Source organism: Phasianus colchicus, chromosome 37 (genome assembly GCF_987193195.1).
Source record: "Phasianus colchicus chromosome 37, bPhaCol1.hap1.1, whole genome shotgun sequence".
Taxonomy (NCBI): Eukaryota; Metazoa; Chordata; class Aves; order Galliformes; family Phasianidae; genus Phasianus; species Phasianus colchicus.
Genome location: NC_143472.1, coordinates 1,192,189 through 1,210,658, shown reverse-complemented (window position 1 = coordinate 1,210,658; position 18,470 = coordinate 1,192,189). Strand labels below are relative to the sequence as shown.

General features: G+C 53.9%; 2 protein-coding genes across 6 annotated transcripts in view; one reads left to right on the top strand and one right to left on the bottom strand.

Annotated features, from left to right (window-relative positions):
• Window positions 1–3,503, top strand: part of ZFPL1 (zinc finger protein like 1) — a 44,686-nt gene extending 41,183 nt beyond the window's left edge. For all 3 annotated transcript variants that reach the window (XM_090129614.1, XM_090129612.1, XM_090129613.1), the window contains one exon: window positions 3,347–3,503. In XM_090129614.1, the coding sequence (XP_089985740.1) occupies window positions 3,347–3,491 (145 nt within the window). In that variant the 3' untranslated portion in view covers window positions 3,492–3,503. The remainder of the gene's footprint in view (window positions 1–3,346) is intronic.
• Window positions 3,504–7,524: 4,021 nt separating this feature from the next.
• The window catches only part of LOC149913452 (EGF-containing fibulin-like extracellular matrix protein 2), a 58,732-nt gene continuing 47,786 nt past the window's right edge, over window positions 7,525–18,470 (bottom strand). For 2 of the 3 annotated variants that reach the window (XM_090129633.1, XM_090129632.1), the window contains exons 10-12: window positions 15,312–15,495; window positions 8,560–8,745; window positions 7,525–7,585 (exon numbers count right to left, since the gene is read on the bottom strand). In XM_090129633.1, the coding sequence (XP_089985759.1) occupies window positions 8,560–8,745; window positions 15,312–15,495 (370 nt within the window). In that variant the 3' untranslated portion in view covers window positions 7,525–7,585. Of the gene's footprint in view, window positions 7,586–8,559; window positions 8,746–15,311; window positions 15,496–18,470 lie in introns of those variants that run through there. The other variant, XM_090129634.1, reaches the window with a different exon arrangement.

The following is an 18,470-nucleotide window of genomic DNA, read 5'->3' as shown; positions in this document are numbered from 1 at the left end:
TGGGGCAGATGGGAAGATGTGGGGCAGGTGTGGGGCCTACGGTGGGCGGGGGGGGCGGTTGTGGGGCAGATGTGGGGCAGGTGTGGGGCCTACGGTGGGTGGGGGGGTGGTTGTGGGGCAGATGTGGGGCAGATGTTGGGAGATGTGGGGCCGTCGGTGGGCGGGGGGGGTTGTGGGGCAGATGTGGGGCAGATGTGGGGCCTACGGTGGGCGGGGGGGCGGTTGTGGGGCAGATGTGGGGTAGGTGTGGGGCAGGTGTGGGGCCTATGGTGGGCGGGGGGGGTTGTGGGGCAGATGTGGGGCAGATGTGGGGCAGATGTGGGGCCTACGGTGGGCGGGGAGAAGTTGTGGGGCAGATGTGGGGCAGGTGTGGGGCCTACGGTGGGCGGGGGGGGGTTGTGGGGCAGATGTGGGGCAGGTGTGGGGCTGGATGGTGTGGGGCAGATGTGGGGCTGGGCGGGGGGTGTGGGGAGGACGTGTGGGGCTGGGGAAGATGTGGGGCTGGGGGAGATGTGGGGCAGGTGTGGGGCAGATGTGGGGCTTGGAGGCATGTGGGGCTGTGGGATTATGTGGGGCGGGTGTGGGGCTGGGGAGGTGTGGGGCAGATGTGGGGCTGGGGGGTGTGGGGCTGGGGGGGATGTGGGGCTGGGGGAGATGTGGGGCAGGTGTGGGGCAGATGTGGGGCTTGGAGGGATGTGGGGCTGTGGGATTATGTGGGGCGGGTGTGGGGCTGGGGGGGTGTGGGGCAGATGTGGGGCTGGGAGAGATGTGGGGCAGATGTGGGGCTGGGGGGGTGTGGGGAGGACGTGTAGGGCTGGGGGAAATGTGGGGCTGATGGGGCTGGGGGGGCAGGTGTGGGGCTGGGAGAGATGTGGGGCTGGGGAGGGGTGTGGGGGGAGGTGTGGGGCAGATGTGGGGCTGGGGGGAGGTGTGGGGCTGGGGGAAATGTGGGGCAGATGTGGGGCTGTGGGAGATGTGGGGCTGGGGGGGATTGTGGGACTGGAGCAGATGTGGGGCTAGGGGGGGTGTGGGGCTGTGGGATTATGTGGGGCTGGGGGGGGTGTGGGGCAGATGTGGGGCTGTGGGAGTTGTGGGGCTGGGGGAAATGTGGGGCAGATGTGGGGCTGGGAGAGATGTGGGGTGGATGTGGGGCTGTGGGAGATGTGGGGCTGGGGGAGATGTGGGGCAGATGCGGGGCTGGGGGGGACGTGGGGGTGAATGGGGTTCATTGAGATGAATGGGGCCCATTGATCAGATTGGGGTCCATTGATAAAATTGGAGCCCATTGATAAAATTGGGGTCCATCAATAAGATTGGAGGCCATTGATAAGATTGGGGTTCATTGATAAAATTGGGGTTCATTGATAAGATTTGGGTCCTTTGATAAAATTGGAGCCTATTGATAAGATTGGAGTTTATTGATAAGATTGGAGCTCATTGATAAGGTTGGGGTCCATTGATCAGATTGGGGTCCATTGATAAAATTGGAGCTCATTGATAAGATTGGGGTTCATTGATAAAATTGGAGCCAATCGATCAGATTGGGGTCCATTGATCAGATTGGGATCCATTGATAAGATTGGGATCCATTGATCAGATTGGGGTCCATCGATAAAATTGGAGCCCATTGATAAGATTGGGGTCTATTGATAAAATTGGGGCCAATTGATAACATTGGGGTTCATTGTTAAGATTGGGATCCACTGATAAAATTGGAGCCCATTGATAAGATTGGGGCCCATTGATAAAATTGGGGTCAATTGATAACATTGGGGTTCATTGATAAGATTGGGGTCCATTGATAAAATTGGGATCCGTTGATCAGATTGGGGTCCATTTATAAGATTGGGGTCCATTGATAAAATTGGAGCCCACTGATAAAATTGGGATCCATTGATAAAATTGGGATCCATCGATAAATTTAGGGCCCATTGATAAGATTGGGGTCCATTGTTAAGATTGGAGCCCCTTGATAAAATTGGAGCCCATTGATAAAATTGGGGCCCATTGATAACATTGGGGTGCATTGATAAGATTGAGGCCCATTGATTAAATTGGGGTCCATCGATAAGATTGGGGTCCATTGATAACATTGGAGCCCATTGATAAGGTTGGGGTCCATCAATAGATTTAGGGCCCATCGATAAGATTGGGGTCCATTGATAAGATTGAGGCCCATTGATAAGATTGGGGTCCATCGATAAGATTGGAGCCCATTGATAAAATTGAAGCCCATTGATAAAATTGGGGCCAATTGATAACATTGGGGTTCATTGATCAGATTGGGGTCCATCGATAAAATTGGAGCCCATTGATAAGATTGGGGCCAATTGATAACATTGGGGTTCATTGATAAGATTGGAGCCCATTGATAAGATTGGAGCCCATTGATAAAATTGGAGCCCATTGATAAAATTGGGGCCCATTGATAACATTGGGGTGCATTGATAAGATTGAGGCCCATTGATTTAATTGGGGTCCATTGATAAGATTGGGGTCCATTGATAACATTGGAGCCCATTGATAAGGTTGGGGTCCATCAATAGATTTAGGGCCCATCGATAAGATTGGGGTCCATTGATAAGATTGGGGTCCATCGATAAGATTGGAGCCCATTGATAAAATTGGGGCCAATTGATAACATTGGGGTTCATTGATCAGATTGGGGCCCATTGATAAAATTGGAGCCCATTGATAAAATTGGGGCCAATTGATAACATTGGGGTCAATTGATAACATTGGGGTTCATTGATAAGATTGGGGTCCATTGATAAAATTGGAGCCCACTGATAAAATTGGGATCCATTGATAAAATTGGGATCCATTGATAAATTTAGGGCCCATTGATAAGATTGGGGTCCATTGTTAAGATTGGAGCCCCTTGATAAAATTGGAGCCCATTGATAAAATTGGGGCCCATTGATAACATTGGGGTTCATTGATAAGATTGGGGTCCATTGATCAGATTGGGGTTCATTGAGACGATTGGAGCCCATTGATAAGATTGGGGTCCATTTATAAGATTGGGGTCCATTGATAAAATTGGGGCCAATTGATAACATTGGGGTTCATTGATAACATTGGGGCCCATTGATAGAATTGAGGCCCATTGATAACATTGGGGTTCATTGATAAAATTGGAGCCCATTGATAAAATTGGAGCCCATTGATAAAATTGGAGCCCATTGATCACAACGGATTCCCATCACAGCACCGTACCTCTGGGGGGGGGGGGGGAGGAGGGGGCGGGGGCTTTTCGAAAGGGGGTGGGGGGGGGGCGATTCTCAACACCATTCCCGGCACTCACCGCGCCCCCCCCCCCCTCCCCCCCCCTTCCTCTCCGCAGGTGCCGCCCCCGCGCCCCCCCCCTGGCGCTGCTGCTGCTGGCGCTGCCGTTGCTGGGGCTGCTGCTGCTGCTCGGTCGCCTCGGGGGGGGGGATTTGTCCCCACCGCCCCCCCTGGGTGCTGAACCGCTGAGACCCGGGCGCTGAATGACCCCCCCCCCCCCCTTCCCCCCCCCTTTCATCTTCTGCCCCCCCCCCAAATAAAAATATCAAAGTCAATAAAACGGGGGAGCTCCCATCCGTGTGGGACCCCCCCCCCCCATTTCTACAGGGTGTTGGGACCCCCCCCCCCTCCATTAATTATTGGGAGCCCCCCCCCCCCCCCCAAAAAAAAAAAAACAGCGGTTCTTCCATCCGTGTGGGATCCCCCCCCCCATCCTTCCGGGTGTTGGGACCCCCCCCCTTAATAATTGCGACCCCCCGCCCTTAATAATTGGGAGCCCCCCCCCCATTAATTATCGGACCCCCCCCCCCAATCCTTCTTCTGCCCCCCCCCCCCCAAAAAAAGTCAATAAAACAGGGGCGCCCCCCCCCAATCTGGGATTCCCCCCCCCCTTTTCTCCCGGATGTTGCGACCCCCCCCCCTTAATAATTGCGACCCCCCGCCCTTAATAATTGGGATCCCCCCCCCATTAATTATCGGGACCCCCCCTCAATCCTTCTTCAGCCCCCCCCCCCCCCCCCAAAAAAAGTCAATAAAACAGGGGCGCCCCCCCCATCTGCGATCCCCCCCCCCCCTTTTCTCCCGGATGTTGCGACCCCCCCCTTAATAATTGCGACCCCCCCCCCCATTAATTATTGGGAGCCCCCCCCCCTTAATTATCGGGACCCCCCCCCACTCCTTCTTCTGCCCCCCCCCAAAAAAAGAACTCAATAAAACAGGGGCGCCCCCCCCATCTGGGATCCCCCCCCCCCCCCCTTTTCTCCCGGATGTTGCGACCCCCCCCCTTAATAATTGGGAGCCCCCCATTAATTATTGTGAAACCCCCCCCCCCATTAATTATCGGGACCCCCCCCCCAATCCTTCTTCTGCCCCCCCCCCAAAAAAAGAACTCAATAAAACAGGGGCGCCCCCCCCAATCTGGGATCCCCCCCCCCCCCCCCCCTTTTCTCCCGGATGTTGCGACCCCCCCCCTTAATAATTGCGACCCCCCCCCCATTAATTATTGGAAGCCCCCCCCCCTTAATTATCGGGACCCCCCCCCACTCCTTCTTCTGCCCCCCCCCCCCCAAATAAATAAGTCAATAAAACAGGGCCCCCCCCCATCTGCGATCCCCCCCCCCCTTTTTTCTCGATGTTGGGACCCCCCCCTTAATTATTGGGACCCCCCCCATTAATTATTGGAAGCCCCCCCCCATTAATTATCTGGAACCCCCCCCAATCCTTCTTCTGCCCCCCCCCCCCCAAAAAAAGAACTCAATAAAACAGGGGCGCCCCCCCCCAATCTGGGATCCCCCCCCCCCCCCCCGCTGTTGGGACCCCCTTAATTGGACCCCCCCCATTAATTAGGACTCCCTCATCAATTAGGACTTCCCCCCCCCTTAATTTGCCCCCCCCTCCCCCAAAAACCCAATTAATTAATCCCCCACCTCATTACTTGGGGGGGGTGGCACAAATTGGAGATCCCCCCTTAATTTGCAACCCCCCCCCCCCCGAAAAAAAAAAACCCAATTAATTAATCCCCCACCTCATTAATTGGGGGGGGGCCCAAATTGGAGACCCCCCCCCCCCAAAACCCAATTAATTAATCCCCCACCTCATTAATTGGGGGGGGGGGCCCAAATTAGAGACCCCCCCTTAATTTGCCCCCCCCCCCCCCAAAAAAAAACCACACAATTAATTGATCCCCCACCTCATTAATTGGGGGGGGGGCTCAAATTGGAGACCCCCCCCTTAATTTGCTCCTCCCCCGTAATTTGGCCCCCCCTTAATTTGCCCCCCCAAAAAAAAAAACCCACGCAATTAATTAATCCCCCACCTCTATAATTGGGGGGGGGCTCAAATTGGAGACCCCCTCCCCCCCAAAACCCAATTAATTAATCCCCCACCTCATTAATTGTGGGGGGGGGCTCAAATTGGAGACCCCCCCCCCTTAATTTGCCCCCCCCCCATCGATGGGGGTCAAACTTTGTGCCCCCCCCCCCTCGCCCCCCCCCCCCAATAAAGGCCTTTGAATCCTCAGAACGGAGCCGGGGTTTATTTTTTTGGGGGGGGGGGCAGACCACAAATTGGGGGGGGGTCGATTTTTTTTGGGGGGGGAAGGGAGGGGGGGGGCCTCAATTTTGGGGGGGGGGGTGAAGCTGTCGGGAGGGGCATTTGGGGGGGGGAGCACCCAATTTTGGGGGGGGGGAGGCGGATGGAGGGGGGGGGACACCCAATTTTGGTTGGGGGGGGCACCAAATTTGGGGGGGGGGTGACACCCAATTTTGGGGGGGGGGGCATTTGGGGGGCGACACCCAAATTTGGAGGGGGCAGTTGGGGGGGGGGCACCCAATTCTGGGGGGGGTGACACGCAATTTGGGGGGGGCATTTTGGGGGGGGGGGCACGAAATTTGGAGGCGGCATTTGGGGGGGGGGAGCACACAATTTTGGGGGGGGTGACACCCAATTCTGCGGGGGGGGCATTTGGGGGGGGGAGCACCCAATTTTGGGGGGGATGACACGCAATTTTGGGGGGGGCATTTGGGGGGGGAACAAATTTGGGGGGGGGGGCAGTTGGAGAGGGGGGGACACCCAATTTTGGGGGGGGCACTTGGGGGTGGGGGAGCACCCAATTTTGGGGGGGGGTGACACCCAATTCTGCCGGGGGGGCATTTGGGGGGGCACCCAATTTTGGGGGGGGGCACCAAATTTGGGGAGGATATTTGGGGGGGGGGAGCACCCAAATTGGGGGGGGGCATTTTGGGGGGGGCATTTTGGGGGGGAGAGCACCCAATTTTGGGGGGGGTGACACGCAATTTGGGGGGGGGGCATTTTGGGGGGCACCCAAATTTGGGGGGGGGGCGACACACAATTTGGGGGGGGCATTTGGGGGGGGAACAAATTTGGGGGGGGGGGCAGTTGGAGAGGGGGGGACACCCAATTTGGGGGGGGGCATTTGGGGGGGGGGCACCCAATTTTGGGGGGGGTGACACAATTTGGGGGGGGCATTTTGGGGGGGGGAGCACCCAATTTTTGGGGGGGGGTAACGCAATTTTGGGTGGGGCATTTGGGGGGGGCACCCAATTTTGGGGGGGGAGGACATTTGAGGGAGGGGACACCCAAATTTGGGGGGGGGTGACACACAATTTGGGGGGGCATTTTGGGGGGGGCACCGAATTTGGGGGGGGGGGCAGTTGGGGACACCCAATTTTGGGGGGGGCGGGCATTTGAGGGGGGGGCGACACACAATTTTGGGGGGGGGAGCACCCAATTTTGGGGGGGGGGGCATTTGGGGGGAGCACTCAATTTTGGGGGGGGAGGTGACACGCAATTTGGGGGGGGGGGCATTTTGGGGGGGCACAAAATTTGGGGGGGGGGTCAGATGGGGACACCCAATTTTGGGGGGGGCATTTGGGGGGGGGGAGCACCCAGTTTTGGTTGGAGGGGGGGCACCAAATTTGGGGGGGCCGTTTGGGGGGGGAGCACCCAATCTGGGGGGGGGTGACACACAATTTGGGGGGGGGGCATTTGGGGGGGGGGGCAACATTTTGGGGGGGGTGAAGCCGTCGGGGGGAGGGGGGGGGGACACCCAAATTTGGGAGGGGGGGGGGACACGCAATTTTGGGGGGGGCACCAAATTTGAGGGGGGCGTTTGGGGGGGTGGCAGCACCCAATTTTGGAGGGGGGGGGGATAAAATTTTGTTGGGGGGGGCATTGGGGGGGGTCACCCAATTTGGGGGGCGGGGGGGGCAATTTTTGGGGCAGACACCCAATTTTGGGGGGGGGCGCATTTTTTGGGGGGGGGGACACAACCAATGTGGGCTGGGGGGGGAAATTTCGGGGGGGGGGACACCGCAATTTGGGGGGGGGGGGGCATTTGGGGGGGAAACACCCAAATTTGGGGGGGGCACCCCTTTTTTGGGGGGGGAACACAGCGGTTTTTGGGGGGGGGGGGTGACCCCATTTTGGGGGGGGGAGGGGACGCGAATTTTGGGGGGGGGGGGACCGAATTTTGGGGGCGGGGGGGGGTCGTGGGGGGGGGTTGTGGGGGGGGGGGGGGTGAATGGGAGCCCAGCTCTGCCTGCGGCCGCGGGGGAACCTGGGAAAAAAACATGGCGGTTATGGGGGGGGTGTTATGGGGCGGGGGGGTTGTGGGTCGCTATGGGGCGCTATGGGGCACTGTGGGTCGCTATGGGGCTCTATGGGTCTCTATGGGTCGCTATGGGTCTCTATGGGTCACTATGGGGGACTGTGGGTCGCTATGGGTCACTATGGGGCTCTATGGGGCACTGTGGGTCGCTATGGGTCGCTATGGGGCGCTTTGGGGCACTGTGGGTCGCTATGGGGCTCTATGGGTCGCTATGGGTCTCTATGGGTCTCTATGGGTCACTATGGGGGACTGTGGGTCGCTATGGGTCGCTATGGGGCGCTTTGGGGCACTGTGGGTCGCTATGGGACTCTATGGGTCGCTATGGGTCTCTATGGGTCACTATGGGGGACTGTGGGTCGCTATGGGGCGCTATGGGGCGCTATGGGGCACTATGGGTCTCTATGGGTTGCTATGGGTCGCTATGGGTCTCTATGGGTCGCTATGGGGCTCTGTGGGTCGCTATGGGGCGCTATGGGTTTCTATGGGTCTGGGTCTCTATGGGGCACTGTGGGTTGCTATGGGTCTCTATGAGTCGCTATGGGTCTCTATGGGTCGCTATGGGGTGCTGTGGGTCGCTATGGGGCGCTATGGGTCGCAATGGGGGACTGTAGGTCGCTATGGGTTTCTATGGGTCACTATGGGTCTCTATGGGTCGCTATGGGGCGCTATGGGGTGCAATGGGGCACTGTGGGTTGCTATGGGGCGCTATGGGTCGCTATGGGCCGCTATGGGTCGCTATGGGTCTCTATGGGTCGCTATGGATCTCTATGGGTCTCTATGGGGTGCTATGGGTCTCTATGGGTCCCTATGGGGCACTATGTGTCTCTATGGGTCTCTATGGGTTCCTGTGGGTCTCTATGGGGCGCTATGGGTCTCTATGGGGCGCTATGGGGCGCTATGGGGCGCAGTGGGGCAGCGCTCACCTAGAACGGCCACCGCCCCACCAGCAGCTTCAGCCGCAGCACCGCCATTGGCCGGGCGGTGGGCGTGGCGGTGGGCGTGGCCGGAAGAGGCCCCGCCCCCGGAAGCAGCTCCACCTCCAGCTCCACCTCCCGCGGGCCCGCCATTGGGCGGCGCAGCTCCAGCAGCGCGCTCTCATTGGACAGATCCTGAGTGGGGGGCGGGCTTAAGGAGGGAGGCCACGCCCATCGAGCCGACCCGAGCTTTTCCCATTGGGACCCGGCTGGCGCCCATAAACCCGCATAGAACCCCATAAAACCCCCATAGAACCCCATAAGACCCCCTATAGGACCGTAGAACCGCCATGGAACCCCTTAACCCCCAAGAAAACCCTATAACCCCCCCATAGAACCCCATAAACCCGATAGAACCCCATAACCCCCCCATAGAACCCCATAACCCCCATAAAACCCCATAACCCCCATAGAACCCCATAAACCCTTATAGAACTCCATAAACCCCCATAGAACCCCATAACCCCCCCCATAAAACCCCATAACTCCCATAGAAGGCCATAACCCCCATAAAACCCCATAACCCCCATAGAACCCCATAAACCCCCATAGAACCCCATAACCCCCAATAGAACCCCATAACTTCCATAAAACCCCATAACTTCCATAGAACCCCATAACCCCCCCATAAAACCCCATAACCCCCATAGAACCCCATAAACCCTTATAGAACCCCATAACCCCCCCCATAAAACCCCATAACCCCCTTAGAACCCCATAAACTCCAATAGAACCCTATAACCCCCCCATAAAACCCCATAACCCCCTTAGAACCCCATAAACTCCAATAGAACCCTATAACCCTTCCATAAAACCCCATAACTCCCATAGAAGGCCATAACCCCCAATAGAACCCCATAACCCCCCCATAAAACCCCATAACCCCCAATAGAACCCCATAAACCCCATAGAACCCTATAACACCCCATAAAACCCCATAACCCATATAAAATCCCATAACCCCCATAGAAACCCATAACCCCCCCATAAAACCGCATAACCCCCCAAAAAAACCCATAATCTTCCATTGAACCCTATAACCCCCACATAACCCCATAACCCCCCATAGAACCCCATCACCCCCAATAGAACCCCATAACCCCGATAGAACCCCATAACCCCCATAGAAGCCCACAACCCCCATAAAACCCCATAACTCCCCATAGAACCCCATAACCTCCAATAGAACCCCATAACCCCCGATAGAACCCCATAACCTCCAATAGAACCCCATAACCCCCGATAGAACCCCATAACTCCCCATAAAACCCCATAACCCCCGATAGAACCCCATAACTCCCCATAAAACCCCATAACCCCGATAGAACCCCATAACTCCCCATAAAACCCCATAATCTCCCATAAAACCCCATAACCCCTATAAAACCCCATAACCCCCACAGAACCCCATAACTCCCCATAGAACCTCAAAACCCCCCATAGAATCCCATAACCAACCTATAAATCCCCATAACACACATAAAACCCCATAACCCCCCATTGAACCCCATAACCCCCAATAGAACCCCATAACCCCCAATAAAACCCCATAACCCTCTATAAAACCGCAAAACCCCCATAGAACCCCATAACCCCCCATAAAACCCCATAACTCCCATAGAACCCCATAACCCCCCCATAAAACCCCATAACTCCCATAGAAGGCCATAACCCCCATAAAACCCCATAACCCCCATAGAACCCCAGAACCACCATGGAACCCCTAACCCCCAAGAAAACCCTATAACCGCCCCATAGAACCCCATAACCTCGATAGAACCCCATAACCCCCAATAGAACCCCATAACCCCGATAGAACCTCATAACCCCCATAGAAGCCCACAACCTCCATAAAACCCCATAACTCCCCATAGAACCCCATAACCCCCGATAGAACCCCATAACTCCCCATAAAACCCCATAACCCCGATAGAACCCCATAACTCCCCATAAAACCCCTTAATCTCCCATAAAACCCCATAACCCCTATAAAACCCCATAACCCCCACAGAACCCCATAACTCCCCATAGAACCTCATAACCCCCCATAGAATCCCATAACCAACCTATAAATCCCCATAACACACATAAAACCCCATAACCCCCCATAGAACCCCATAACCCCCAATAGAACCCCATAACCCCCAATAAAACCCCATAACCCTCTATAAAACCGCAAAACCCCCATAGAACCCCATAACCCCCCCATAAAACCCCATAACTCCCATAGAACCCCATAACCCCCCATAAAACCCCATAACTCCCATAGAAGGCCATAACCCCCATAAAACCCCATAACCCCCATAGAACCCCAGAACCTCCATGGAACCCCATAACCCCCCAAAAAAACCCTATAACCGCCCCATAGAACCCCATAACCCCGATAGAACCCTATAACACCCAATAAAACCCCATAACCCCCCCATAAAACCCCATAACTCCCATAGAAGGCCATAACCCCCATAAAACCCATAAAACCCCCATAGAACCCCATAAACCCCCATAGAACCCCATAACCCCCATAAAACCCTATAACCCCCCCATAAAACCCCATAACTCTCATAGAAGGCCATAACCCCCATAAAACCCCCATAGAACCCCATAACCCCCCATAAACCCCATAACCCCCATAGAACCCTATAACACCCCATAAAACCCTATAAACCCCCCAAAAAAACCCATAATCTTCCATTGAACCCTATAACCCCCACATAACCCCATAACCCCCCATAGAACCCCATCACCCCCAATAGAACCCCATAACCCCGATAGAACCCCATAACTCCCATAGAACCCCATAACCCCCATAGAACCCCATAACGCCCAATAAAACCCCATAACTCCCATAGAAGGCCATAACCTCCAAAAAACCCCATAAAACCCCCATAGAACTCCATAAACCCTTATAGAACCCCATAACCCCCCCATAAAACCCCATAACCCCCTTAGAACTCCATAAACTCCAATAGAACCCTATAACCCCCCCATAAAACCCCATAACTCCCATAGAAGGCCATAACCCCCAATAGAACCCCATAACCCCCCCCATAAAACCCCATAACCCCCCATAAACCCCATAACCCCATAAAACCCTATAACACACCATAAAACCCCATAACCCGTATAAAATCCCATAACCCCCATAGAAACCCATAACCCCCCCATAAAACCGCATAACCCCCCCCAAAAACCCCATAATCTCCCATAGAACCCTATAACCCCCACATAACCCCATAACCCCCAATAAAACCCCATAAACCCCCATAGAACCCCATAACCCACATAGAACCCCATAACCCACATAGAACCCCATAAACCCCCTATAAAACCCATAACTCCCCTATAAAACCCCATAACCCCCATAGAACCCTATAACCCCCTACAGAACCCCATAAACCCCCGTAGAACCCTATAACCTCCTTCAGAACCCCATAAATCCCCTATAAAACCCATAGCCCCCCTATAGAACCCCATAACCCACATAGAACCCCATAACACACATAGAACCCCATAACCCCCTATAAAACCCCATAACCCCCATAGAACCCCATAACCCTCATAAACCTCCATAACCCACATAGAACCCCATAACTCCCATAGAACCCCATAACCCCCATAAAACCCCAAAACCCCCCCATAGAACCCCCATAAAACCCCATAACCCCCATAGAACCCCATAACCTCCAATAGAACCCTATAACCACCCATAGAACCCCGTAACCCCCCATAAGACCCCATAACCCCTATAAAACCTCATAACCCCCTACAAAACCCCATAAACCGCTTATAAAACCCATAACCCCCCTATAGAACCCCATAACCCCCCATAGAACCCCATAAAACCCCATAGAACCCCATAAAACCCCATAACCCCCCATAGTACCCCATAATACCCCATAGAACCCCATAGAACCCCCATAAAACCCCATAACCCCCCATAGAACCCCATAATACCCCATAGAACCCCATAGAACCCCCATAAAACCCCATAACCCCCATGGAACCCCATAAAACCCCATAGAACCCCATAAAACGCCATAACCCCCCATTGAACCCCATAATACCCCATAGAACCCCATAACCCCACATCGAACCCCAGAACCCCCCCTATAGGACCCCATAACCTCCCATAACCCCATATAAACCCCCATAACCCTCAAAACCCCATACCAACCCCATAAACCCCCATAAGCACACACAAAACCCACAATCCCATACAAACCCCATATAACCAGCCATAACCCCATAGAACCCCATATAAGCTCCTCGTACCACTATATAAATCCCACAATCCCATATAACACCCCATAACCCCATATAACACCCCATAACCCCATAACAAAGCCCACATAACCCCACACTCCATACAAACCCCACACAAACAAAAAAACCCCATAAAAACCCCATACAAACCCCAAAGTAACCCAATAAGCCAAAACAAACCCCATACAAACCCCACAACCCCATATAAACCCCATATAACCCCCTATAACCCATATAACCCCATATAATCCCACATAACCCCACATAACCCTATATAACCCCACATAATCCCATATAACCCATATAACCCCTAAAATCCCATATTACCCCATATAACCCCTATAATCCCATATAACCCCACATAACCCCATATAACCCCTATAACCCCATATAACCCCACATAACCCCATAGAACCCCATAGAACCCCATAGAACCCCACATAATCCCATATAAACCCACATAACCCCATAAAACCCCATATAACCCCTATAATCCCATATAACACCCCATAACCCCATATAACACCCCATAACCCCATAACAAACCCCACATAACCCCACACTCCATACAAACCCCATACAAACAAAAAAACCCCATAAAAACCCCATATAACCCCCTATAACCCATAGAACCCCATATAACCCCATATATCCCATATAACCCCACATAATCCCATATAACCCCACATATCCCATATAACCCCACATAATCCCATATAACCCCACATAATCCAATAAAACCCCACATAACCCCATAGAACCCCATATATCCCATATTACCCCACATAACCCCATATAATCCCATATAACCCCACATAACCCCATATAACCCCATAGAATCCCACATAATCCCATATAACCCCACATAACCCCATAAAACCCCATATAACCCCATATAACCCACATAATCCCATAGAACCCCATATAATCCCATATAACCCATACAACCCCATAAAACCCCACATAATCCCATATAATCCCATATAACCCCACACAATCCCATAGAACCCCATATAACCCATATAACCCCTAAAATCCCATATAACCCCACATAACCCCATATAACCCCTATAATCCCATAAAACCCCACATAACCTCACATAACCCCATAGAACCCCACATAATCCCATAAAACCCCATATAACCTCACATAACCCCATATAATCCCATATATCCCCATAGAACCCCACATAACCCCATATAACCCCACATAATCCCATATAACCCCATATAACCTCACATAACCCCATATAACCCCATATAACCTCACATAACCCCATATAATCCCATATAACCCCATATAACACCACCTAACCCCATATAACCCCTATAATCCCATATAACCCCACACAATCCCATATAACCCCACCTAACCCTATATAACCCCACATAACCCCATATATCCCATAGAACCCCACATAACCCCATATAACCCCACATAATCCCATATGATCCCATATAATCCCATATAACCCCACATAACCCCATATAACTCACATAACCCCATAAAACCCCACATAACGCCACATAACCCCATATAACCCCATATAACCCCATATAACCCCTATAATCCCATATAACCCCACATAATCCCATATAACCCCCATAGAACCCCATATAACCCCATATAACCCTACATAATCCCATATAACCCCACATAACCCTATATAATCCCACATAATTCCATATAACCCCATATAATCCCACATAACCCCTAAAATCCCATAAAACCCCACATAATCCCATATAATCCCACATAATCCCATAAAACCCCACATAATCCCATAAAACCCCACATAATCCCATATAACCCATACAACCCCATAAAACCCCACATAATCCCATATAACCCCACATAACCCCACATAATCCCATATAACCCCTATAATCCCATAAAACCCCACATAACCCCATATAACCCCACATAACGCCACATAATCCCATATAACCCCTATAATCCCATAAAACCCCACATAATCCCATAAAACCCCACATAATCCCATATAACCCCACATAACCCCACATAACGCCACATAACCCCATATAACCCCTATAATCCCATATAACCCCACATAATCCCATATAACCCCATATAACCCGTATAACCCTATAATCCCATATTACCCCACATAATCCCACATAATCCCATATAACCCCTATAATCCCATAAAACCCCGCACAACCCCATAGAACCCCACATAATCCCATATAACCCCACATAATCCCATATAACCCCTATAATCCCATAAAACCCCACACAACCCCATAGAACCCCACATAATCCCATATAACCCCACATAATCCCATATAACCCCTAAAATCCCATAAAACCCCACATAATCCCATATAACCCCACGTAACCCCTATGACCCCACGTAACCCCTATGACCCCACGTAACCCCGCTTCCCCCTCCCCCCCCCCCCCCCCCGCCCCGTACCCGCAGTCGGAACGTTCCTTCCGGTCCCCCTCTCAGCCTCAACTTCCGGTTGGGTCCTGGAGGGCGGCGGAACTGATAGAGCGGGACCGGGGGGTGGGGGAGCGACGGAACGGCAAGGAACCGGAAGAGGAGGCGAGGGGGGAGGGGAGAGCAGGATGGGAGCGAGGCTGGGCACACGCAGCTCCTGCGGACGGACGGACGGACGGGGGGTTGGGGACAGGGGGACAAGGGGGGGTCAGTGGGGTCAGAGGGGTCATGGGGGCAATGGAGACGTTGGGGTCAGTGGGGGAAATGGGGTCAATGGGGGGGAAGGGGTCAATGGGGGAAATGGGGTCAATGTGGTCAATGGGGGCAATTGTGGTAATGGGGTCAATGGGGGTAATGGGGTCAATGGGGGTAATGGGGTCAATGGGGGGATGGGGGTCAATGGGGGAAATGGGGTCAATGGGGACATTGGGGTCAATGGGGTCAATGGGGGAATGGGGTCAATGGGGGCAATGGGGGAATTGGGGGAAATGGGGTCAATGGAGGCAATGGGGGAATTGGGGGCAATGGGGGAAATGGGGAGGATGGGGGTCAATGGGGGAATTGGGGTCAATGGGGGGAATTGGGGTCAGTGGGGGAAATGGGGTCATTGTGGATATTGGGGTCAATGGGGTCAGTGGGGGCAATGGGGGGCAATGGGGTCAATGGGGGGGATGGGAGTAAATGGGGGGAATTGGGGTCAGTGGGGGAAATGGGGTCATTGTGGATATTGGGGTCAATTGGGGGAAATGGGGTCAATGGGGGGGAATTGGGGTCAGTGGGGGAAATGGGGTCAATGGGGGGAATTGGGGTCAATGGGGGGAATTGGGGTCAGTGGGGGAATGGGGTCAATGGGTCAATGGGGGAAATTGTGGTAATGGGGTCAATGGGGATAATGGGGGAATTGGCGGGAATGGGGTCAATGGGGTCAAAGGGGGAATGGGGTCAATGGGGGCAATGGGGACAATGGGGGTAATGGGGTCAGTGGGGGTAATGGGGGAATTGGGGGCAATGGGGTCAATGGGGGGATGGGGGTCAATGGGGGGAATGGGGGAAATGGGGTCATTGGGGATATTGGGGTCAATGGGGTCAGTGGGGGAATGGGGTCAATAGGGGTAATGGGGTCAATGGGGGTAATGGGGTCAATGGGGACATTGTGGTCAGTGGGGACATTGGGGTCAATAGGGGTAATGGGGTCAATGGGGTCAATGGGGGAATGGGGTTAATAGGGGTAATGGGGTCAGTGGGGGCAATGGGGTCATTGGGGACATTGGGGTCAATGGGGGAATGGGGTCAATGGGGGCAATGGGGGAAATGGGGTCAATGGAGGCAATGGGGGAATTGGGGGCAATGGGGGAAATGGGGTCATTGGGGGAATGGGGGCAATGGGGGCAATGGGGACAATGGGGGTAATGGGGTCAGTGGGGTCAATGGAGGAAATTGGGGTCAATTGGGTCCATGGGGGTTATGGGGTCAATGGGGACTTTGGGGTCAATGGGGGCAATGGGGTTAATAGGGGTAATGGGGTCAATGGGGGTAATGGGGTCAGTGGGGGCAATGGGGTCATTGGGGACATTGGGGTCAATGGGGGCAATGGGGACAATGGGGGTAATGGGGTCAGTGGGGTCAATGGAGGAAATTGGGGTCAATTGGGTCCATGGGGGTAATGGGGTCAATGGGGGGATGGGGGTCAATGGGGTAAATGGGGACATTGGGGTCAATGGGGGTAATGGGGTCAATGGGGGGATGGGGGTCAATGGGGGGAATTGGGGTCAATGGGGGAAATGGGGTCATTGGGGATATTGGGGTCAATGGGGTCAGTGGGGGAATGGGGTAATGGGGTCAATAGGGGTAATGGGGTCAGTGGGGTCAATGGGGGAATGGGGTTAATAGGGGTAATGGGGTCAATGGGGGTAATGGGGTCATTGGGGACCTTGGGGTCAATGGGGTCAATGGGGGAATTGGGTCAATGGAGGAATTGGGGTCAATGGGGTCAATGAGGGGGGATGGGGGTCAATGGGGTGAATTGGGGTCATTGGAGGAATGGGGTCAATGGGTCAATGGGGGAAATTGTGGTAATGGGGTCAATGGGGATAATGGGGGAATTGGCGGGAATGGGGTCAATGGGGTCAAAGGTGGAATGGGGTCAATGGGGGAACGGGGTCAATGGGGACAATGGGGGTAATGGGGTCAGTGGGGGTAATGGGGGAATTGGGGGCAATGGGGTCAATGGGGGGAATGGGGTCATTGGGGGAAATGGGGTCATTGGGGATATTGGGGTCAATGGGGTCAATGGGGGAATGGGGTCAATAGGGACATTGGGGTCAATGGGGGAATGGGGTCAATGGGGACATTGGGGGAAATGGGGTCAATGGGGGAAATGGGGTCATTGGGGTCAATGGGGTCAATGGGGTCAATGGGGGAATGGGGTCAATAGGGGTAATGGAGTCAATGGGGGTAATGGGGTCAGTGGGGGCAATGGGGTCATTGGGGACATTGGGGTCAATGGGGGCAATGGGGACAATGGGGGTAATGGGGTCAGTGGGGTCAATGGAGGAAATTGGGGTCAATTGGGTCTATGGGGGTAATGGGGTCAATGGGAACATTGGGGTCAATGGGGGCAATGGAGACGTTGGGGTCAATGGGGGAAATGGGGTCAATTGGGTCCATGGGGGTAATGGGGTCAATGGGGTCAGTGGGGACAATGGGGTCAGGGGGATCAAAGGGGGAATGGGGTCATTGGGGGAAATGGGGGTAATGTCGTCAATGGGAGCAATGGGGGAACTGGGGACAATGGGGTCATTGGGGACAATGGGGTCATTGGGGTCAATGGGGACATTGGGGGAAATGGGGTCAATGGGGGAATGGGGGCAATGGGGATATTGGGGTCAATGGGGTCAAAGGGGGAATGGGGGCAATGGGGGGTTATGGGGTCAATGGGGGTAATGTGGTCAATGGGGACATTGGGGTCAATGGGGACATTGGGGTCAATGGGGTCAATGGGGGAATGGGGTCAATGGGGGCAATGGGGGAAATGGGGTCAATGGGGGTAATGGGGTCAATGGGGGAAATGGGGTCAATGGGTCAATGGGGGAAATTGTGGTAATGGGGTCAATGGGGATAATGGGGGAATTG